This window comes from Pelodiscus sinensis, chromosome 1 (assembly GCF_052426305.1).
Source record: "Pelodiscus sinensis isolate ZL-2025 chromosome 1, ASM5242630v1, whole genome shotgun sequence".
Taxonomy (NCBI): domain Eukaryota; kingdom Metazoa; phylum Chordata; order Testudines; family Trionychidae; genus Pelodiscus; species Pelodiscus sinensis.
The window spans coordinates 350495996-350519921 of NC_143052.1; the positions used below are offsets into that span (position 1 = coordinate 350495996).

General features: G+C 46.8%; 2 protein-coding genes across 2 annotated transcripts; both read left to right on the forward strand.

Annotated features, from left to right (window-relative positions):
- The first annotated feature begins 8351 nt into the window (after window positions 1–8351).
- On the forward strand, window positions 8352–9050 carry LOC102446713 (olfactory receptor 51G1-like). The gene has a single exon (XM_006132568.3). It carries the CDS (start codon window positions 8352–8354, stop codon window positions 9048–9050), a length of 699 nt encoding a protein of 232 aa, XP_006132630.3.
- Window positions 9051–17005: 7955 nt separating this feature from the next.
- On the forward strand, window positions 17006–17944 carry LOC102446469 (olfactory receptor 51G2-like). The gene has a single exon (XM_006132567.4). The coding sequence runs from the start codon at window positions 17006–17008 to the stop codon at window positions 17942–17944; it is 939 nt and encodes a 312-aa protein (XP_006132629.3).
- The last annotated feature ends 5982 nt before the right edge of the window (window positions 17945–23926 follow it).

The following is a 23926-nucleotide window of genomic DNA, read 5'->3' on the forward strand; positions in this document are numbered from 1 at the left end:
TAAGTTTGCAGATGATACCAAACTGGGTGGGGTTGCAACTTCTTTGGAGGATAGGGACATAATTCAAAATGACCTTAGCAAGTTAGAGAAATGGTCAAAGGTGAACAGGATGAAGTTTAATAAAGAGAAATGCCAAGTGCTCCACTTAGGAAGGAACAATCAGTTCCATACATACAAGATGGGAAGCGACTGTCTAGGAAGGAGAATGGCGGAAAGGGATCTAGGGGTCATAGTGGACCACAAGTTGAATATGAGTCAACAGTGTGATGCTGTTGCAAAAAAAGCAAATATGATTCTAGGTTGTATCAACAGGTGTGTTGTAAGCAAAACTCGTGAAGTCATTCTGCCGCTCTACTCTGCACTAGTTAGGCCTCAGCTGGAGTACTGTGTCCAGTTCTTTCCACAAGAAAGATGTGGAGAAATTGAAAAGGGTACAGAGAAGAGCGACAAGAATGATTAAAGGTCTAGAGAACATGACCTATGAAGCCAGGCTTCATGAACTGGGGTTGTTTAGTTTGGAAAAAAGAAGATTAAGGGGGGACATGATAGCGGTTTTCAAATATCTAAAAGGGTGTCACAAGGAGGAAGGAGAAAATTTGTTCCTCTTGGTTTCTGAGGACAGGACAAGGAGTAATGGGCTTAAAGTGCAGCAGGGGAGGTTTAGCTTGGACATTAGGAAAAAAATTCCTAACTGTCAGGGTGGTCAAATATTGGAATAAGTTGCCAAGGGAGGTGGTGGAATCTCCCTCTCTGGAGATATTTAAGAACAGGTTAGATAGACATCTGTCAGGGATAGTGTAGACAGAGCTTGGTCCTGCCTTGAGGGCGGGGGGCTGGACTCGATGACCTCTCGAGGTCCCTTCCAGTACTATAATTCTATGATTCTATGATTCTATGCTTGCTTGTCCCCAGGACGAGGGGCCCTGCCACTGAACGATCCAGCAGGCGCCCCCTGCACCCGCTCCTGCTCTTTAACCTCCAGCTTTTCCACAAGCCCACCCCCCATGGCTGCTGAGGGCCCTGCACAAGAGGAACTGGGACCACCCGAGACAGGCCACAGCCCCATCCCTGAACCACCCCTCCCCCTTCTCTCTCCCTCCTCCTCCCTCCCAGGTTCTTTCCCCAGCCCTTCCCCAGTTTTATTTACCCCAAATAAAAAAAGAGAATTCATTGTTTCAAACCAGAAAGTCTACTTTACGGTATCTGCAGGGAAAGGGAGGGCAAGGTGGAGGAACAGAGGGAGGGAGGGCAGGAGAAGGCAAGGGAAGGGAAGGGAAGGGTGGGGGAGGAAATGGCACTGCAGAGGTCCCCTGTGGGAAGGCCCAGAGGAAAGTCTCACAGGTGTCCTTGTCTGAAACTCTTCCTCGGGGCCCCTCAGATGTTCACAGACCTCTGATAGCCCTGTTTGATTGTAGCTGTGCTCAGCTGCTCAAAAAGCCTGGCAAGCCACCCGGCCTCTGCCCCCCACCCCGGCAGGATCATCTCCCCCTAGTTCTTGCACAAGTTTTGCAGGACACAGCAGGCTGCCACCACAGCAGGCCCAGAGGCAGTGGGTGGGTGGAATGAGCTGCTAGGGAGGATCACTGAGATCTGTGCCTAACTCTCGGGATTGCTGGATCTAGTGCAGGTTAGGCGGCTGCCCGGGAGAAATACCGTCCCATATTCCTAGAATTAATATTCTATTTTATTCAATGTTAGCTGTATTACAGCTGTGACAGCTCCATCATTAACCCTTTTTGGACCCCAAGGGGGCAATGTAACTCATCAGACCCATAAGTCCGGATTCCAGGAATGGAGCTTGCAGCAGGGCTGGTGCTGCAGGCCAGTTGTTTATCATCAACCTCCAACCCCTGGGATTTGACCTCCTGCTGTTTGCTATTGGCCATGATGGGGTTAAAGCTGGTGCACACGAAGCCAAACAGCTGAGGTTCCCTGATGGCCAAGTGGCTCCAAGGGAAGGTACAAACACGCTGCATAAAGGCAGTTGCCTCCCTATCTGAACACACACTGCCTGCTGTACATGCAGCTTCTCCGATGACTCCTTGTGCTTTAGGGTGGAGACCTCTGGTGCCAGCGGCTCCCTTCTCGCAGGAACTGGGTACGTTGGCAGGTTTCACTGTCTGTAACATGCCAAGTGCAGGGCGAAGGTTGCAGGCTATTTACATTTGCAGATGTTCTATGCAGCGGCAGAGGACTCAGTGGGGCTGCCGGGGTGACTCCGTGATGAGGCTGGAGGGCAGGAAGAGCTAGGGAGCTTGGAAACCCTTCCCTCCATCTGCTCATGTTCAACTGTAGTCTGTTCTATGCAGAAATGTGACTTTCACATCAGTCTTGGAGTGTTATAATCCCAATGCTGTGTCAGGATGTTTTAATGGGCCCCATTTCTAGAGGCGCATGTGCTCTGGTGTCATATCATATCATGGAATTAGAGGGAAGGTCCTCTCATGGATCCATAACTGGTTAAAAGGCAGGAAACAACAGGTAGGAATAAATGGTCACTTCTCAGCATGGGGGCGCGGGGTAATTAGTGTTATCACGCCAGGGTCTGTACTGGGCCCATTCCTATTCAATATATTCACAAATTATCTGCAGTAAGGGGCAAGCAGCGAGGTGGCAAAATGTGCAGATGACACAAATCTATTCAAGAGAATTAAATTGAAAGCAGATTGCAAAGAGATTCAAAAGGGTCTTGCAGAGCTAGATGACTGGACAACAAAATGGGAGATGAAATTCAATGTTGAGAAATGCAAACTAAAGCTAATGGAAAACATAGTCCCAATAATGCCTGTGAAATGACGGAAAGCAAATTAGCTTTTACCACTCAAGGGAAAGGTTGGGTAGCTGTTTGAAAGCATCCACTCATCAGTGGTAGCCAAGAAAAAGCAAACAGAATGTCAAGAATCATTAAAAAAAGGGATAGAGAGTAAGAGAATAAATTATTGCCTCTACAGAAATTCATGTTACACCCATATATAGAGCACTACAAATAGATGTGGTCATCTCAGCTCAAAAAAGATAACTTGGCATTGGAAAAAGTTCAGGAAAGGTCAACAAAAATGATCAGGGGAATGGAATGGGTGCCGTTATGAGGACAGATTAATAACACTGGGACTTTTCAGACTGGAAATGAGATGACTAAGGGGGGGATAGGACAGAGATCCATAAAATCATTATTGGTGTGGATAACATAGATAAGTGAGAGCTTTTTAGTCCTTTTTATAACACAAGACCCAGTTATTAGGTAGCAGGTTTTAAACAAACCAAAGGAAGTATTTCTTCACACAAGGCATTGTCAACCTGAGGAATCCATTGCCAGAGGCCATTGTGAATGCCAGGACTATAACACGGTTCAAAAAGAGCTAGATAAAGTCATGGAGGATGGATATATCAATGATTATTACCCAGGATGGAGAAGGATGTTGTCCCTAGCCTCTCTTTGTGAGAAGCTGGGAATGAGGATTCCCTGTTCTGTTCACTCCTGGCATTGGCCACTGTCAGAAGACAAAATACTTGGCTAGGCAGACCTTTGGTCTGACTCAATATAGCCTTTCTTATGATCTTGTCCCTATTGTGAGACTGAGAGAGAGGACAACCGGCAGAATAGATTCCCAAATGGCCTGAGGTTCATTTGCTCCTGGAAATTCAATGATCAAATGCATTCTCAAAGGTTTTATTCTCTGGCTCAGTTATGAGGGCAGAAATTCAGTGGTGTGTTGCTCTGTCATAATGGGTCTGATGGGGGCAGATTTCTATTTCTTGACAGTCTGAGGAGTCAAGTGCTTCTGCCTTGTAGAAACCCCTCACAGTTCCAGAGCTATTAGAATCACTGTGCCCTCTTGGATATCTTAACATCACATGTCAGACCTTGTAGCCTCCTCCCTCATAGGATGGAATCCCGCAATTCTCCAACAATCACACTGGGCAATGGTCTACAACACACTGAGGGTTGACTGTGCTTGCCTGGTAGTTCTGACTGGGTTTGGCACCTGTGGTTCTTCCTGTTGGGAGTCTGTGAGCAGGGGTGAGACGAGTGACCAGCCAGCCTTCTTGAACCAAAATACTGTGTAAACCGTATATCGGGACTAAAGCGTCACATGGGAAAATAAGAGGGTTTTTGAAACAATACTCTGTCCTCATCTCTGCCCCCAGCTCTCCACTCTGACAGCTCCCTTGTGCTACATTGTTTATGAATACAGGACATAGGCAGTGAGAGAGAGAGAGCAATAGGTTTCTTTCCAGTGTTAAATGAAACTCTATTTTCATGAATACTCACATATTTGATTTGAAACATGTCTGATTTGAAATCCTCCTCATGGCTGAATAAGAAGTAATGAGGTCACTATGAACTAAAGAGTGAGAACGTATGTTCTATATATTGATCCCAACGTCTGATACCACACTGGACACAGGCTACAGACTGACAGACAGAACCTGAGAGAACCAGTCAGCAACTAAGTCAGCTACAGCGGAGCTACTAGACTTTTGTTTGCTGACAAGTGATCAAATGAAATTTCAAACATTGCAATCTTTTTGGATTCTGAGGATATCCAAGTGACAGATACTGCATTTTAAAGTCCTATTTTAATTGGAAAATCATGTGTGAAAATGCATTGGAAGATTAAGCATGGGTTGGTACCTGTAACTAAAGTACAGATGTGTAACTGTTATCCCAAAAAATTCTGTCTCATGACATGCAGGTATATCGAAAGAGAGTGGAAGAGTTCAGTCTCTCTCTAGGAAGAAGCAAAGGTAACTTTACCACTTTTCTGAAATTATGACAAAAGTACGCTACCTACTGTTTGCAATGGCTGAATCTTTGTTCAGGGAACAGTTATTATGATGCTGTCTCCTGATCAGAAAAAAAAAATGGTAAACAGTGAGGTGGCAAAATATGCAGATGATACTAAACCCCTCAAGATACAACAAATAGTCTAGCAGTACCTTACAGACTAACAAAACATGTAGATGGTATTGTGAGCTTTCGTGGGTACAACCCATTTTTTCATATAAATGGAATATGAAAAGTCCAGTTCCAAAATAAATATGGAATGGGGGAGAGGCGGGAAGAAGGAATGGAAAAAATAGTGAATTACAGTGTTTGTCTTACATGAAACAAAAAACAGGACTATGTATCACTTTAAAGACTAACAAGATGTTTTATTAGGTGATGAGCTTTCGTGGGCCAGACCCACTTCCTCAGATCAAATAGTGGAAGAAAATTGTCACAACCATATATACCAAAGGATTCAATTAAAAAAAAAGTGAACACATGTGAAAAGGACAAATCAAATTTCATAGACAAATGTCCTTTTCATATGTGTTCACTTTTTTTTTTAATTGTACCCTTTGGTATATATGGTTGTGACAATTTTCTTCCACTATTTGATCTCAGGAAGTGGGTCTGGCCCACGAAAGCTCATCATCTAATAAACCCTCTTGTTAGTCTTTAAAGTGCTACATAGTCCTGTATTTTGTTCCAGCTACACCAGACTAACAGGGCTACATTTCTATCAGGGCCTTACATGAAGCTGATAGAGAAGATGCCAATTGCTCTTAAGTACCTATTGTTTGGTACCTTTGTGATGGTTCCCACACCTGTAAATGAAGTTAAGTTCCAGCACTTCCCTGTGTATTTAGCTCATGATACCATCTACATGTTTTGTTAGTCTTTAATGTGCTGCTAGATTATTTGTTGATTTTTAAGTTTCACCAGTTACACAATAACTCGGCTATCCCCCTGAAGGAATAATTAAATAAGGGATAGAGAATAAGACAGAGAATACTTTATTGCCTTTCTATAAATCTATTTTATGCCCACTTCTTGAATAATGTGTATAGATGTGGTCACCTCATCTCAAAAAAGATATCTTAGCATTGGAAAAAAATCAGTAAAGCGCAACAGAAACGATTAGGGGTTTCGAAGGAGAGTCATAGAAGAGAGATTAAAAAGATTGGGACTTTTCAGGTCAGAAAAGAGGAGACTAAAGCGGGATATGACAGAGGTCAATAAAATCATGACTGATGTGCAGAAAGTGAATAAGCAAAAGTAATTTACTTATGTCCATAACATAAGAACTAGGAGTCACCGGATGAAATTCATAGGTTTGAAACAAAAGAAAGTATTTCTTCATTCAACAAAGACACAACCTGTGGAACTCCTTGCCATAGGATGTTGTGAAGAACCGCACTTTAACAGGGTTCAAAAAAGAACCAGACAAATTCAAGGAGGATAGGTCCATCAATGGCTATTAGCCAGGATGGGCAGGAATGGTGTCCCTAGCCTCTGTTCGTCAGAGCCTGAGAATGGGTAACAGAGGAGGGATCGCTTGATTATTCCCTGTTCTGTTCATTCTCTCTCGGGCACCTGGCATTGGCCACTCTCAAAAAACCAAATACTTGGCTAAGAGGCCCTTTGGTCCACCCCAGTATGGCCGTTCTAGTGTTCCTATGAAAATTAAAAGACAGATCTGAATTACTTCACACATGTAAATATGGAGTGATGCAGTTGACATGAATTTAATTGAATCCAGAACCTGGACCTGAGAACTGATCCCATTTACTAGAAGAAAGCAGTGGCAAAATTTGGACAGTCAGCCGTGGAGAAAATAATATTGTGTATAGTGAGACAATAAAATGTCTTTATATGTGGGAGTGATGAACACAATGGCTGTTTTCACCATGCACTTGCCATGCATTAACACACCTGTCCTGATACAATGGACAACACTCATCCACAGAGGGTCAGAAAGGGTGTCTGTAGGAAGGTCCAAATGGCCAAATTCACAGTGTTTTCCAGTAGGCTGCGGAACTCCCAGCCACAGGACGTCAATGGGGGAAAGGACTCAGCAGGATTCAGAGGGACTTGATGTTTACATGGGCAACCAAGAAATCTCATTACAGCAGAGAGTGGTGGTGTTTTGTTAAAGTATTAGAAGTTCTCTGCACTTTCCTGATTTACACAGCTAAATAGTTAGTGGGTGTCATAACCAGGAGAGCTGACCAACACCTGGGGAGTAAAGGGTTAACTATGTCTCCTGTCCTTAACCAGGGGATAGGCAATAACAATGCAAGGTAGGGATTGCAAACTGAGATAAAGGAATTTTTATCTTTTCCCTCCTTTGTCTGGGTCAGAGTGGTTTTCTTCCAGGTAACAGGGAGATGGGAGGCCATCTCTTTCTCCAAGTCTTCTCACAATATATAAGTAGGGCAAAGTTTAATTAGCCCATCAGGTTTTATTGTAGTCTGGTTTGGGAATTTGGAATTGAGGTCTGTGCTGTTAAAAGTGTTTTTTCCCCCCTCTCTCTTTTGTAATGAAACTTTCTAAACCAGGGAATTTTCTCTGAGTATATCAATTTGTCGATCTTACCATCTAGCCACCTCAACTATGCTTGCAACAGTAGTTTTGTTTTGATAATAAAAGTTTTTTTTCTTTTTCTAATTAACAGATATTGGTTCATTTTTGCATCCTGGGAGGTCAATCTGTCTGTCTGACTAAGGAGTGAGCTACCACAGACTGCAGCTTGTTTTCTCTTTTCTTTTTCAAGCTTTATGGGGAAAAAGAGCTTGAGGTACCCCTGATGTTTTAGGAAGGAGGTTTCCCAAGTGACGTCTTCCCTCGTTTTCTTGGAAATACTTGAGTGGTGGCAGCGGCTATTCCCCAAAGTCCGGGTATTAGGATTTTGGGGGGAAGTTTTTGTACCAAAGCCCTTAGAGACAAGGTTTTGGGGTGCTCTTGCAGGCCCCCACTTCTGCATTTGTCAAGCCAGAGTGCGGAACAGCCTTGACAGTGAGTGAAAGGAGGAATTTTCTGTCGTAGCGGGCTAACTCCTGGTTATTATGGGGCTTCTTCTACCTCCCTCTGCTGCGTCTGGGAATGACCACTGGGTACTGGGATAGATGGACTCCAGATATGATCCAGTCTGGTGGTGCAAATCTTTTTTCCTATCAATGCTGTAAAACCAAGACTATATTTCTGGTGATCTCCCTTTAGCTCCTGGGTCACTGGTGACGTGCCTTGAGAGCAGAAAGATGTCTTGCTACAAATCATCTCATCTCGTGTTCTTTCTCCTTTCAGAAAGGAGAGCTGCACACTCCTTGGATGAGCTCAGAACATCATGTCAGCTGTTAATGACACCAAATTCACACATGTTATGTTCCTTCTCTCCCGGATACCTGGGATGGAAGATATCTGTCTCTGGATCGCTATTCTTTTCTGCTTCATGTATGCTATTTCAATAGTAGGCAATTCAGTCATTCTGTTCATTATAAAAACAGACACAAGTCTCCATGAGCCCATGTACATTTTCCTTTCCATGTTGGCCCTCACAGACCTTGGCTTACTCATAACCACCATGCCGACAATCCTGAGCACATTCTTGTTTAACTTCAGGGAGATCAGCTTGGATGCCTGTTTTGCCCAGCTGTTCTTCATCCACTCACTTTCAAACGTTGAGTCTTCCGTGCTCCTGTTGATGGCCTTTGACCGCTTCATTGCCATCTGTAACCCGCTGAGGTACACTTCGATCTTAACCCTGCCAACAATAACCAAGATGGCCCTGGCGGTTATGCTAAGATCTGTGGCCCTTATATTCCCTCTCCCCTTTCTCCTGAAACGATTCCAATACTGTCAAAGGAACATCCTCTTCTACTCCTACTGTGCACATGCAGAGGTCATGAAGCTAGCTTGTTCGGACATCACAGTCAACATCATCTATGGCTTGTGTGTTAAAGTCTTAACAGTGGGGTTCGACTCTTTGTTCATCTTCCTTTCATACGTGATGATCTTCAAAACTGTGCTGAGTGTCACATCCTCCACAGAATGCCTGAAGGCCCTGAATACCTGTGTTTCCCACCTCTGCGCAGTGCTTCTCTTCTACATACCAGATATTGGCTTGTCCATTCTACACAGATTCGGGAATAGCTCTTCACTCTTGCCTCAGATTTTCCTGAGCTACATCTTCCTGTTGCTCCCACCCCTGATGAACCCGATTGTGTACAGCGTAAAAAGCAAACACCTGCGTGCGAAGATCAGTAGGGTATTATTCAAGTGAATGATGAGTTCATTGCCAGCTCCAGCAGTATTCACATGTGCAATGAAAATAGCCTGCCATGGACGCCTGTTCCCTCCTGGGCCCTTACATATGAACTAGGATCTCCACTGTGTAGCTGGGGGTTCTACTGGAGTGTGAGGCCTGGAACCACGTGAGAAGGCCTGTTCCCTCCCACTGGGGAGGAAGTACAGTGCACGCAGCGAATGAGCAACAGTTAAAAGTGACTGTGTTTGTGGAGAATCAGAGGACTGTGGGCTGCTGGCCGAAAAGAGCCAGATTGGTGGCTTCACCGATCTCATAATTTCTGTCGACACTGTCAATAAAGGGAAGGGATATTGATGCTGTTTCCCAAGGTACCTGTCCTTCCTCTGTCCTGTCTCTTTCCAAACATTGATGGGCCATAAAAAAAAATATTGGGATGCTGTTCAGTCACAGTCCTGGATTTCCTGGGCGCTCTGGGGGGAGGCATGTTCCAATAGCCTCCCCCCTCAGCTATGGATGGGGGATATTCAATGGGTACTCTCATCAGGCCATCCTCAGTGGGATGTAGGGCCCAGGACAATCCTCCCCACAAGGCCAAGTTTCCACCCCCATCTCTCCTCTTCCTGCCCCTGCTCCACCTCCTCCCCATCTTTTCCCCCAAACTCCATCCCCCAGATGACATGGTCTGGGGGAATAGCAGCAGCCCGGGTACAGTGTTTCCTCTAATCTTTATCTCCATGTGCAGAATAATGTTATGTGCAGCAATATGGAGGGGTGGTGTGACACAGTCCATCCATATTGGTGCACACAACCACATTCATTCTGCAAAGGAGCCAACAGTGCACAGAGCCATCTCCTTCCCGCCCCCCCAGGATGGGCTGCCCAGAACAGAGGCTTGAGGGCCTGCAGCCCAGGGTGCTGAACTAAGCTGCCCTCTTTAGTCCAGGACCCAGTGCTACAGGCCCTAAATCTTCTTATTTTCTCCTTCCCCACTCCTGAAGCCAGAGGATTACATCTCTCTCACAATCCATCTACTTTGGCCAATGCCAGGTACCCCAGAGGGCCTACCCATCCTGGCTAATAGCCATTGATGGACCCAAACTCCATGAATTGATCTAGCTTTTTTTTATAGTGCAGCGAGGCAGTGAGCTCTTTGTCTCTTCTAGGGGAGCCTACTGGGAGGAGGAGGAAGTGGAGGGTATCCCAGAAGCTGAGCCGCCCCATTGCCCTCCTCCTGCCTGCAGCCTCCTGGCCTGACCAGCACCTTCCCATGCTTGCTTGTCCCCAGGATGTGGGTCCCTTCCACTGAGCGATCCAGCAGGCGTCCCCTGCACCTGCTCCTGCTCTTGCCCCTCCAGCTTTTCCACAAGCCCACCCCCCCCGTGGCTGCTGAGGGCCCCACACAAGAGGCAGTGGGACCACCCGAGGCAGGCCACAGCCCCATCTCTGAGCCACCCCTCCCCCTTCTCCCTCCCTCCTCCCCCATACCAGGTTCTTTCCCCAGCCCCTCCCCAGTTTTATTTACCCCAAATAAAAAAAGAGAATTCATTGTTTCAAACCAGAAAGTCTACTTTATGGTATCTGCAGGGGAAGGAAGGGTGAGGGGAGGAACAGAGGGAGGGAGGGCAGGAGAAGGGAAGGGAAGGGAAGGGAAGGGAAGGGAAGGGAAGGGAAGGGTGGGGGAGGAAATGGCACTGCAGAAGTCCCCTGTGGGAAGGCCCAGAAGAGAGTCTCACAGGTGTCCTTGTCTGAAACTCTCCCTCAGGCCCCCCGGATGTGCACAGACCTCTGATAGTCCTGGTTGATAGCAACTGTGTGCAGCTGCTCAAAAAGCCTGGTGAGCCTTTCCGCCTCTGCCCCTCACCCTGGCAGGATTATCTCCCCCTAGTTCTTGCAAAAGTTGTGCAGGACACAGCAGGCTGCCACCACTTGTGGAGCATCGAGGTCGCCGAAGTCCAGAAGAGTAAGGAGACAGCGGAACCTTCCTTTCAAATGGTCAAAGGCGCCCTCCACCATGATGCGGACCCTGCGGAGCCTGCCATTGAAATGTTCCTTGCTTTGGTCCAGTGTTGCCCTCATAAGCCAGGGGAGCAGAGGGTAGGCTGTGTCCCCCACAATGCATATGGGTATGTCCACGTCCCCAACCCTGATGTGGAAAAAAGTGCAAAAAAGTGCAGCTTGTAGTAGAGGCTGAAGTTGCAGGAGATGCAGGCATCATCCGCCTTCCCTGCATTAATATCCCTGAAGTGGCTGAAGTGGTCCACAACGACCTAGAGGACATTGGAAAAATACTCCTTCCGCTTGATGTTTTTGGATATCTGGTAGTTGGGGGCCTGGAAGGGGATGGGGTAACCATACATTCAGGGGGCACTGATAGCGTCGGTGGCTGCACTCTGGGTATGGCTGGGAGCTTGTGCCCATCAGCCACTCCAATGAGCCTTCCCGTCACTGGGCAGCCCCCTGCATTCTGTACAACGACCCTTCAGTAGAACCTGGTGTCAGTGGCAACTGTGACAGGCCCTGGTAGCACATCACTGACCAGCCTGTTCTAGCCAGGAGCTGGAGAGGGTCCTAGACCAGCTCTGGTGGCCCAGAGGCTGTGGGTGGGTGGATGAGCTGCCAGGGAGGGCCACTCAGATCTGTGCCTAACTCTTGGGATCACTGGATCTAGTGAAGGGTAAGCGGCAGCCCAGGAGAAATACTGTCCCATATTCCTAGTATTAATAGTCTATTGAATTCAATGTTAGCTGTATTACAGCTGTGACAGCTCCATCATTAACCAAGGGGGCAACGTGACTAATCAGACCCGTAAGTCCGGATTCCAGGAATGGAGCCTGCAGCAGGGCTAGAGCTGCAGGCCAGTTGTTTAATATCACCCCCCCATCCTCTGGGATTTGGTCTCCTGTCCTTTGCCATTGGCTGTCATGGGGGTTAAAGCTGGTGCACACGAAGCCAAACAGCTGAGGTTCCCTGAGGGCCAAGTGGCCCCGAGGGAAGGTACAAACATGCTGCATAAAGGCAGTTGCCTTCCTATCTGAACACACACTGCCTGCTGCCCCTGCAACCTCTCCGATGACCCCTTGTGCTTTAGGGTGAAGACCTCTGGTGCCAGCGGCTCCCTTCTAGCAGGAACTGGGTACGTGGGCAGGTTTCACTGTCTGTAACATGCCAAGTGCAGGGCGAAGGTTGCAGGCTGTTTGCACTGGCAGATATTCTGTGCAGCGGTAGAGGACTCAGCTGGGCTGCTGGGGTGACTCAGTGATGGGGCTGGAGGGCAGGCATGCCTAGGGAGCTTGGAACCCTTCCCTCCATCTGCTCATGTTCAACTGTAGTCTATTCTATGCAGAAATGTGACTTTCACATCGGTCTTGGAGTGTTATAATCCCAATGCTGTGTCAGGATGTTTTAATGGGTCCCATTTCTAGAGGCGCATGTGCTCTGGTCTCATATCATATCATGGAATTAGAGGGAAGGTCCTCTCATGGATCCATAACTGGTTAAAAGACAGGAAACAACAGGTAGGAATAAATGGTCACTTCTCAGCATGGGGGGAGGTAATTAGTGTTATCACGCCAGGGTCCGTATTGGGCCCATTCCTATTCAATACATTCACAAATTATCTGCAGTAAGGGGCAAGCAGCGAGGTGGCAAAATGTGCAGATGACACAAATCTAGTCAAGAGAATTAAATCGAAAGCAGATTGCAAAGAGATTCAAAAGTGTCTTGCAGAGCTACATGACTGGACCACAAAATGGGAGATGAAATTCAGTGTTGAGAAATGCAAAGTAAAGCTCATAGAAAACATAGTCCCAATAATGCCTGTGAAATGATGGAAACCAAATTAGCTCTTCCCACTCAAGAGAAAGGTTGGATAGTTGTCTGAAAGCATCCACTCATCAGTGGTAGCCAAGAAAAAGCAAACAGAATGCCGAGAAGCATTAAAAAAGGGATAGAGAGGAAGAGATAACATATTGCCTCCATAGAAATCCATGTGACACCCACATCTCGAACACTGCATGCAGATGTGGTCCCCTCATCTCAAAAAAGATACGAGAATACACGTAATATGGGGGAACAGGAGGGTTTTCAAACAACAGTCTGTCCACGTCTCTGACCCTAGAACCTCCCACTCTGACAGGGACCCAGGCAGGCTGGGGACTTTCAGACTTCCCCAGCGGTGTGCCCAGCAGCTGCCCCACCTATGGACATATTCCCAGCACTGGCCGAACAAGCTGTGTTATGTGGCTGGAGCGTGGAAACAGGCTCTTCTCAGCTTGTAGTTCCGGTGTGATCTTTCAGCCTCCCTAAGGTGCTCAATGAGTGACGGCATTTCTTGAGCTGTTGCTTCCCCTTGCTACATATTTTATGAATACAGGACAGAGAGAGTCAGAGAGGAAGAGAGCAAGACCAATAGGTTACTTTCCAGTATTACATGGAGTTCCATTTTCATGAATAATCAGATATTTGCTTTGAAACCCCTTTGTTGAAAACCCTCACCATGGCAGAGTTAGAAGTAATGAGGTCACTATGTGCTAGAGAGTGAGAGCTTGGAGAACAAATATTCAGTATATTGGTCCTAATGCCTGTTACCTCTTTGGGTACAGGCAACAGGCTAACAGGACAGACTCCGAGGAGACCCAGTCAGCTACTAAGCAAGCAACAGAGAAGTTACCAGACTATTTGTTTGCTGACAAGTGATCGAATGACATGGCAAACGCTGCAATCTTCTCCAGTTCTGAGGATATCCGGGTGACAGACACTACATTTTAAACTCCCATTTTAATTGGAAAATCATCTGTGAAAACCCATTGGACGGGTAACAATGGGTTGGTACCTGAACGCTAAAGTACAGATACATAAATGTTACAGAAAAAAAATTGTCAAAAACATTACAAAGCAAACTTTCATGATATACAGGGAGTGGCAGAGTTTGTAGACTCACTAGAGGAAGAAGCAGGGGTAACTTTAGCACTTAACGGTTTTAGATTTTGAAATTGACAAAAGTATGCCACCTACTGTCTGTGATAGCTAAATCTTTGATCAGGGAACAGTTGTATGATACTGTCTCCTAAGCTGGAGAAAGGGGTAAACGGCAGGGTGGCAAAATTTGCAGAGGATACTAAACTGATAGCTAAGACCAAGGAATCATGGTATGATAGAACACTAGAACTGGAAGGGACCATGAGAGATCATCAAGTCCAGTCCCCTATCCCCATGGCAGGACTAAACACGTTCTGAATCATCCCTGATAGATGTCGATCTAGCCTGCTCCTAAATATCTCCAGAGATGGAGATTCCACAACCTCCGTAGGCAATTTATTCCAGTGTTTAACCACCTTGACAGTTAGCAAGTTCTTCCTAATGTCCAACCTAAACCTCCCTTGCTGTAGTTTAAGCCCATTGCTTCTTGTCCTATCCTCAGAGGCCAAGGAGAACAATTTTTCTTCCTCCTCCTTGTAATATTCTTGTAGTTACTTGAAAGCTGCTATCATGTCCCCTCTCAGTCTTCTCTTTTCCAAACTAAGCAAGCTCAGTTTTTTCTGTCTTCCCTCAGAGCTCATGTTCTCTAGATCTTTAATCATTTTTGTAACTCTTCTCTGAACCTTCTCCAATTTCTCCACATCTTTCTTGAAATGTGGTGCCCAGACCTGGACAGAATACTCCAACTGAGGCCTAGTCAGCGCAGAGTAGAGCGGAGGAATGACTTCTCGTGTCTTGCTCACAACACTCCTGGTAATGCAGCCCAGAATCATGTTTGCCAACAGTGTCAGTGTTAGCTCATATTGAGCTTGTGGTCCACTATGACCCCTAGATTCCTCTCTGCAGTACTCCTCCCTAGACAGTCGCTTCCCATTCTGTATGTACTATAGATGGATTGTCTATGACTTTGTGCTGTTCAGAAGCTGTCAGCTGGTAAGGGTAGTAAAAGATGCATATTTCATGGAAAATTGTGGCAAGGGGAGTTTGCTAGTGCTGCCCTGCAGAGTAATTCATGGCGGGCTGGCCATAGCTCTTGTAGAATACAGCTGAGAGTGATTTACATCCTGCAAGTTATGTGGAGCAAACCTGGAGTGGTGGATCTTTCAGCAAAGCACTGTGTGGGGATCTGAGGGACTCAGCTTATCAACAGTCCAGACTATAACCCGGGGATGTCCCCATGTCACCGCAGACTGGGACAGCATGCCAGATCTGTCACAGAAAGGAAAACTGTGAAGAGCTTCAAAAAGACCTACCCAAACTGGGTGACTGGGCAACAAAATGGCAAATGGATTTTAATGTTGATAAATGCAAAGTAATGAACATGGCAAAACATAAGCCCAAATATACATACAAAATATTGGCAACTAAATTCAACTGTTACCACTCAAGAGAGAGATCCTGGAGTCATGGTGGGTAGTTCTCTGAAACATCCGAATAGTGTGCAGCGGCAGTCAAAAAAAGCAAATGGAATGTTGGGAATCATTTAAAAAGGGATAGAGAATAAGACAGAGAAAATCTGATTGCCTCTCTATAAATTCCTGTTATGCCCACATCCTGAATACAGTGTATAGATGTGTCACGTCAGATATCTTGGCATTGAAAAAATTCCAGAAAAGAGCAACATAAATGATTAGGGATTTTGAATGGCAGCCTTATGAAGAGAGATTAAAAAGACTGAGACTTTTCAACTTAGAAAAAGGAGACAAATGGAGAATATGATAGAGGTCTATAAAATCATGACTGGTGTGTAGAAAGTGAATAAGGAAAAGTTATTTACTTGTTCCCATAACATAAGAACTAGGGGTCACCCAATGAAATTAATAGATAGCGGGTTTAAAACAAACAAAAGAAAGTATTTCTTCACACAGCGCAAAGTCAACCTGCGGAACTCATTGCCAGAGGATGTTATGAAGACCAGGGCTTTAATAGGTCCAAAAAAATAACTAGATAAATTCATGTATAGGTCCAACAATGCTTATTTTTCAGGATGGGTAGGAGTGGTGTCCCTTGCCTCTGTTTGTCAGAAGCTGGGAATGGGAGATAGAGGAAAAATCACTTGATGATTCCCTGTTCTGTTCAGTCCCTCTGTGGCACCTGGCATTGGCCCTTTTCAGAAGTTAGGATACCGGGCTTGATGGACGTTTGGTCTGACTCAGTATGTCAGTTCTGAGTGAATTTGTATATGTAAATATAGAGTGATGCAGTTTACATCAATGTAATTGAATTCAGAACCTGGAACTGAGAATATCCATTTTGCTAGTAAGAAGCAGTGGCATAATTTGGACTGTCAGTAGTGGAGCAAATAATATTGTACACCATCAGACAATGAAATATGTTTACATGCTGTACTAATAAACACAATGACTGCTTTCACCATGCACTTGCCATGCATTTAAACACACGTCCTGATACCATGGAGAACACTCAGCCACGGAGAGTCAGAAAGGGTGCCTATCAGAAAGTCCCAATTGCCAAATTCACAGTGTTTTTCAGTAGTCTGTGGAACTCCCAGCCACAAGATGTAAATGAGGGAAAGCACTCAGCAGGATTCAGAGGGACTAGATGTTTATGTGGGCTACCAAGAAATCTCATTCCAGCAGTGAGTTTTGTTATTTAAAGTATTAGAAGTTCTCTGCACTGTCCTGATTTACACAGCTAAATATGTCTACTTAGTGGGTGAAAGGGGAAATTTTCTCTGGGAGCAGGTTAACCCATGGCTATTGTAAGGCTCCTTCCACCTTCCTCTGCCGCATCTGGAAATGGCCACCGGGCACTGCGATAGATGGGCTCCATGTCTGATCCAGTCTAGCAGCGCCAATCTTCCTTCCCATGAATGCTGTAAAAACAAGACTATATTTCTGGCCATGTCCCTTGAGCGCTTGGGACACTGGCGATGTGTCTTGAGAGCAGAGAGATGTCTTGCTACATATCATCTTGTCTTGTGTTCTTTTTTCAGAAAGGAAAGCTGCACACTCCTTGGATGACCTCAGAACATGATGACAGTGGTTAATGACACAAGACTCAACTCAGCCGTGTTCCTTCTCACCGGGATACCTGGGTTGGACGACGTCCATCTCTGGATTGCTGTCTTTTTCTGCTTAATGTATGTTGTTTCAATAGTAGGCAATTCAGTCATTCTATTCATTATAAAAACAGATCTAAGCCTCCATGAGCCCATGTACATTTTCCTCTCCATGTTGGCACTCACAGACCTTGGCTTATCGATAGCCACCATACCGACAATCCTGAGCATATTCTTGTTTAATTGGAGGGAGATCAGCCTGGATGCCTGTTTTGCCCAGATGTTCTTCATCCACTCGTTTTCATACATTGAGTCCTCCGTGCTCTTGTTGATGGCCTTTGACCGCTTCATCGCTATTTGTATCCCACTGAGGTACACGTCCATCTTAACCCTGCCAACAATAACCAAGATGGGACTGGTGTTTGTGATAAGATCCGTGGCCCTAATATTCCCTCTCCCATTTCTCTTGAAACGATTCCAATACTGCCGATCCAATGTCCTCTCCCACTCCTACTGCCTGCACCAGGAGGTCATGAAGATGGCCTGTGCGGACATCACCGTCAACAGCATCTATGGTTTTGCTATCAAACTTTTTGCAGTGGGCTTAGACTCTTTGTTCATCTTTCTTTCCTACGTTATGATCCTCAAAACTGTGCTGAGTGTAGCATCTTCCACGGAGTGCCTGAAGGCCCTGAAGACCTGCGTCTCCCACCTCTGCGCCGTGCTTCTCTTCTACATACCAGATATTGGCTTGTCTGTCGTTCATAGATTCGGGAATAGCTCTTCCCTCTTGCTTCAGATTCTCCTGGGCTACATCTCCCTGCTGGTCCCGCCTCTGATGAACCCGATCGTGTACAGCGTGAAAAGCAAACACCTGCGTGCGAGGATCGTCAAGGTGTTATTCAAGTGAAGGGTGAGCTCATCTCCCAGCTCCAGCAGCAATGACCCGTGCCATGAAAATAGCCAGCAACCGACACCTGTTCCCTCCTGAGCCGTTACATATGACCCTCATTCTGTAGAAGTATGTTCTAATGGGGTGTGAGGCCTGGAGCCATGTGAGAAGGCCTGTCCCCTCCCACTGGGGAGGAAGTACAGTGCGCTCAGTGAAGGAGCAACAGTTAAAAGTGACTGTGTTTGTGGAGAGCCAGGGGACTGTGGGATGCTGGTCCGTAAAGAACCATATCAGCGGTTGCACCAACCTCAGAATTCCTATCAATACAGTCAATAAGGAGAAGGGACATTGATTCTGTCTCTCAGGACAGCTGGCTTGTCATTCTCCCATCTGTGATTAAACATCCACGGGCCACGAAAAAATCTTAGGGATAATATTCAGTTCCAGTCCTAGATCTTTTTGAGTGCCCTGATAGTCAGGGGAATGGGAAGAAAACAAGCCACGTTCCGGGGCGCATGGCTGCTGCCTCCCCCACCCCGCTCTCCCAAAATGGTGCCTTTGAGGGGACCATGGGGAGAGCGCTTCCTTTAGCCCTCATGGTAACATGGCTGCAGACAGGGGTCAAGGAATGATCCGTGAACAGAACTGCCTCATTCCCACCCAGGAAGAGCTGCCAAGGACACAGAGGTTTATGGAGGCAGCCCAGGATCCTGAGCTAAGGTGCCCTCTTTAGTCCATGGCCCAGCACTATGGTCCATAAAGTCCCTTATTTAATCCAGCCTTGCTCCTGGGGCTTGCAGAGCACATCTTTCCTGTGGCTGGCTCAGTCATCTGCTGCAGCCAGGGGAGGGATGCGCTTCTCTGCCCGAGCCTGGAGCAGCTGAGACTGGGGGGTAAGAAGGCCACAGCAGCTCTGTGCATGGCAGCCCTGAGGCCCTGCACGGGGCTTATTAGGCAGTGCAGCTTGGAGCTGGGGAGAGACACGGGCTGTGATTGGGTTCCTTTGCTTCCTGCAGCTGCCAGTGAGTGCAGGGGGTCTGCTCTGCTATTAGTCTCCTGGGTCTCCTCAGGCCCCACAGGACCCCCAAAGCACAAGGCCTATGGGGGTTGCCCCAAAACTTCCAATGGGCGGTAGGTCTCTATCACCCACCCCTCACTTACACCCTCCAACAGGTGCTTGTGACTGAGTTAAGGCAGAGACTTCATTAATGCCAGAGACCCATTCAGGCAGCCTCTTTCCCCTGTTGATGGCTCTGCACACCTCACACTCGCTGGACCCACTCCCCACGGAGTCAAGGCAGAGCTGTGTGTGTGAGGGAGGGTCGCTCACACAGGAGTCCGGGCCAGAGATTCAGGGCCTGACTCCCTCCTCTCTTTGGTTTGTGCTGGCCACAGGGAGGGGTTGCTTTGGAAGAATATCTTATGTAACCTGAACATTTTCATGTTACAATCTTCTGGATCTGAGGGTATGTCTAGACTACATGCCTCTGGCAACAGAGGTATGTAGATTAGGCTACCCGGAATAGGAAACTGAAGCAGCAATTTAAATAATTGCCGCTTCATTTAAATTTAAATGGCAGTCGCGCTCCGCTGATCAGCTGTTTGTCGGCACAGCATGCTAGCATGGACACTCCGTGGTCGACATCAAAGGCATTTGTCGACCTCCCCAGTAAACCTCATCCCACAAGGCATACCGGGGAGGTCGACAAATGTCTTCGATGTCGACCGCAGAGCGTCCAGACTAGCACGCTGTGCAGACAAACAGCTGATCGGCTCAGCACATCAGCCATTTTAATTTAAATGAAGTGGCGATTATTTAAATCGCCGCTTCATTTTCCTATGCCGGGTACCCTAATCTACATGCCTCTGTCGCCAGAGGCATGTAGTCCAGACATACTCTGAATGTCCGATTTGGTGCATGTCTCATTCTTGTAGGTACAGTTAGAAATATGAAGTATGAGACCGTGTATAGTTTGAAATGTGCTTATGAGAGCCATTCCTGATGCCCAGGAATCCTTAGTGACTGGGCGATCAACTTGTCGACTTGTAAACAGCCTTGTTTGCCCTGCCTTGGACTAGTAAATCATTTGACCATGCCACCTGGAACTGGGATTCCATTTTTAGCCCGGTAATTTTCCATGGAAGGGGGAATGGAGAACAAAAGATTCCCACCCTGGGGAAGATTATTTAAGCAAGAGGAAGTTATCAGGCCTTTGTCTTTGGCTGGCCTGAGGAACAGCCTGACACACTAGGCTACAAAGGAAACAGAGATGTGGAGACCCAAGTCAGAGTGAAAGATCAATTTTGAGTTTGTAGTGAATTAGAACTAACTATGTGTTTTCTTTTCATTTGTAGTAACTTTCTTTGATTTGTTTACACTTGCAACCACTTAAATCTTACCGTTTGTATTTGTTTAAACACTTTTGTTTACTATCAGTCCAAGTGTAAATTATTGTTTCCTGGGGGGAAAGACCAATGAGTGTGCATATCTCTCTTTCATTGAGGAAGAACATCCTCATGATCTTTCCTTGTGTAAAACTTTTACACAGAGAAAGACGGATTTATCGGGGGTTTTGATCCCTTTTGAGGGTTGGCTTCCTGGGTGCTATGCCAGAGCACTGCATCTCCCCTGAGCTGGAGTGATTCAGTGTCTGCATTGCTCTCTGGGATGGTGGGGGGTGGTTACCCCAACTCCATGCCTTGTCTAGGGAAGAACTGAGAATCTGTTGTAGTCCCCTTACTAAAGGTGCCTCTGAATTTTTTCTGAGAGGATCCTGTGTGCAGCAATCTAACCCTGGAAACTACAACTCCCATGACCCCTTGAGGAAGAAAGGGCTTGTCCCGGCATGTTGAGAGAGGGTCTCAGCAGTCTGGAGCTCTCCATTTTGGGAGAGGGGAACCAGACTGTTGTGGAGGAGCCTTATATCCAGCCCAGGAGCTGTTGTGTTGTGGCTACAGCCTGGGACTGAAAGTCTGCGGTGCTTGGATCTAGCTGGCTGCTGATTGCCCTAGAGGGGAGAGACTCTGGCTGTGCCTGTGGCTGAGGAGGACTACACAACAACCAGCACATAGGAGGAGGCTGTAAGTAACTGGGGGTATGTCTACACTACCCCGCTAGTTCGAACTAGCGGGGTAATGTATGCATACCGCACTTGCTAATGAAGCCCGGGATTTGAATTTCCCGGGCTTCATTAGCATAAGCGGGGAGCCGCCATTTTTAAATCCCCGCTGCTTCGAACCCCGTGTAGCCGCGCTACACGGGGTTCGAAGCAGCGGGGATTTAAAAATGGCGGCTCCCCGCTTATGCTAATGAAGCCCGGGAAATTCAAATCCCGGGCTTCATTAGCAAGTGCGGTATGCATACATTACCCTCCTAGTTCGAACTAGGAGGGTAGTGTAGACATACCCTGGGCTCTTTGGGAAAGTGCTTCCTGGGACAAACCTCCAAGATATAGACTCACTTTGGGTCCAAAGAGAACCAGAGCTGCTGGTGTTTGGTGGAGCCTGCTCCAGTGGCAGAGGGAGTTTGCAGCTGGCTTCACAGCTTGGATGAACACACACACAACCTCCAGAGAACCTCCACTCCAGCTGCAGATCTTCAAGTGTGCCCACGCACTCGTCTGGGACTCTGAGTCCAGAGAAGGGCACACTCTGGGGTGGGATAAATGGTGGCAGTGCAAATGCCAGTGTGATAGATCGGGCCAGATCTGGGCACAGCTGAGGGCATTCACTCAGGGCAAATTGCTCACATTCAGGGCTCTATCTAGCCCCCAACTGGAGACCTTCCCAAATAGGCCACAAACCAGTCCCACAGAGTGCTTCAGCTGCCTGCCTGAAGCCTCACGAGCAAAACCCCTCCGACACCCCAGCAATATCCATGCCCCGGATGGTCCCAGGCCTCATACACAGGTGAGGGGTCTTAGAACCCAACCCCACCTACCCCGAACGAGTTCTGTCCGGTTCCAAGAAACCAGCCACAGATCCCAGGCCAATTTACTCTCTGGATCTTACTCACAAACCACGCAGAGCCAGTCCTTTAGAATCTACAATCTAAAGGTTTATTACTACAAGAAAGAAAAGCACCAGAGTGAGGTTGTTAAAGTATCACACATTACATGCATCGAATCTCCCAGTTCTCGATGCAGGCTCTAGCAGAGATGTTATAGCTGCTGGCTTAAAAGTCCTTGTTGCACATCCTATGTCAAGATGGGTCTACAGTTCTTCCCGGCTCATGATTCCCCGCGAGGCCGCATCTGGGGTCAGGAGCAGATATGAAGACCAAGATGGAGTCGGCCACATGGCATATTTATACATCCTTCCTGGTCTCTTCTTGGCTGCAGCAGGTCACCTGGCCCATGGTCTATCCCTGTGTTCCCTGCTGGTAGCCCCTTGGTATGAGTCACCATTCTTGAGGTGTGTCCTTGGCCTATAGAGGGCTATTGGTCCAGAGCTTTGCTCATTAGCATGTCAATAGACAAACATTCCTGGCCCATTACTCAACCACATATAGAGAAATATTCAGTACTCATACAAAGAACATGCTTATATCTTCAGAAACAGACATTATACAATCACATGAATAGCATTTTGAGAATCAGAAGAAAGTAAACTTCTATTTGACACCTCACATGGCCCTCTTTGTGCCACTTTTGGGGTGAACATGCCCCCATGGGTACAGCAGTGACCCGGCTGCTCCACTCAAAATCCAATAATGTGACAGCCAGATAAATTCCTATTGTTTCTGTGTACTTTATTAATATTATTCACTGTTAATCTGTAAAACCCTGTTTAAATTAAGTAAAAGTGGGTTCATTCTAATGTAATCAAGTAGATGTATATTATTTATAATTTGTAATTGTTGTCCTGGAGCTAGATCCAGATTATTGCTGGAATGACTTTATTCCTGGAGGCTTCCAAGGCACACCATTAAGTGTGTACACGGCCAGCCAGGTGGAGGCACCACCATTGTATATTCTTTATGAGCCAGGGACTGCAGCAAAGGGGTGGATAGGGAATCCCCACCTAAACAACATCACCACTGGGGTACTCAGGATCTCCTTGTATGTTAAAACCATCAGGCACCCAGGCACATCTATGAGTGTGACCTGTTCCCAAGTAACCTGGGGAGGAAAAAGGGGGTTACACTGTCCAGCAGGACCAGGTGGTGGGGAGCTCCGGAGAGCAAGAAGACGGGTGTCAGTGTTATAATCAGCACACTAGAGAACAATCGTGTAACCCGCACACCTTGGCTATGTCTACACTGGCAGCTTCTTGCTCCAGAAATATGCAAATGAGGCTAACCGTGGAATATTGCCGAGCCTCATTTGCATACCTAATGGCGGCCATTTTTTGCAGAGGAGGCTCTTGCACCAGAAGGAGCAGCTATACTGCCCCTTCTTGCGAAAGAAAAACCCTCTTGCGCAATGTTGCTACGCTGATTATTTTCAGAAATAACGGCATTGCACAAGAGGGCTTTTCTTGCGCAAGAAGAGGCAGTGTAGATGCTCCTTCTGGTGCAAGATCCTCTTCTGCAAAAAAATGGCAGCTCATTAGGTATGCAAATGAGGCTCAGCAATATTCCACACTTAGCCTCATTTGCATATTGCTGGCGCAAGAAGCCGCCAGTGTAGACATAGCCTTAGTGCAGTTACTGTGCAATTCCAGTGGTACCTAGACCACAGCAACTGTTAAGATCAAGAGACCTCTACAGCAGGGGCATGGAGGCAGCAGGCTTTTAGCTCAGGGGGTAGAGGCTCTTATACTAAGCTTCAGAGGTCCCAGGTTCAAATCCACCTGGGGGCGGTTGCAATCACGAGTGTTAGAGTCACCCTGATAAATACATTATACGTTGTTAGGACCTTGAACACTGCAATAACTGGGATCAGAGCAAAGTGTCTTAGAGAGATTTTAGCTCTGTGTGCCTCTTTAGGACAACTTGGGCAATGGGTGAAGAGCCTGGACTTTTCCAAGCACAAGTTGGTCATGAGGCCTGTCGTTAGT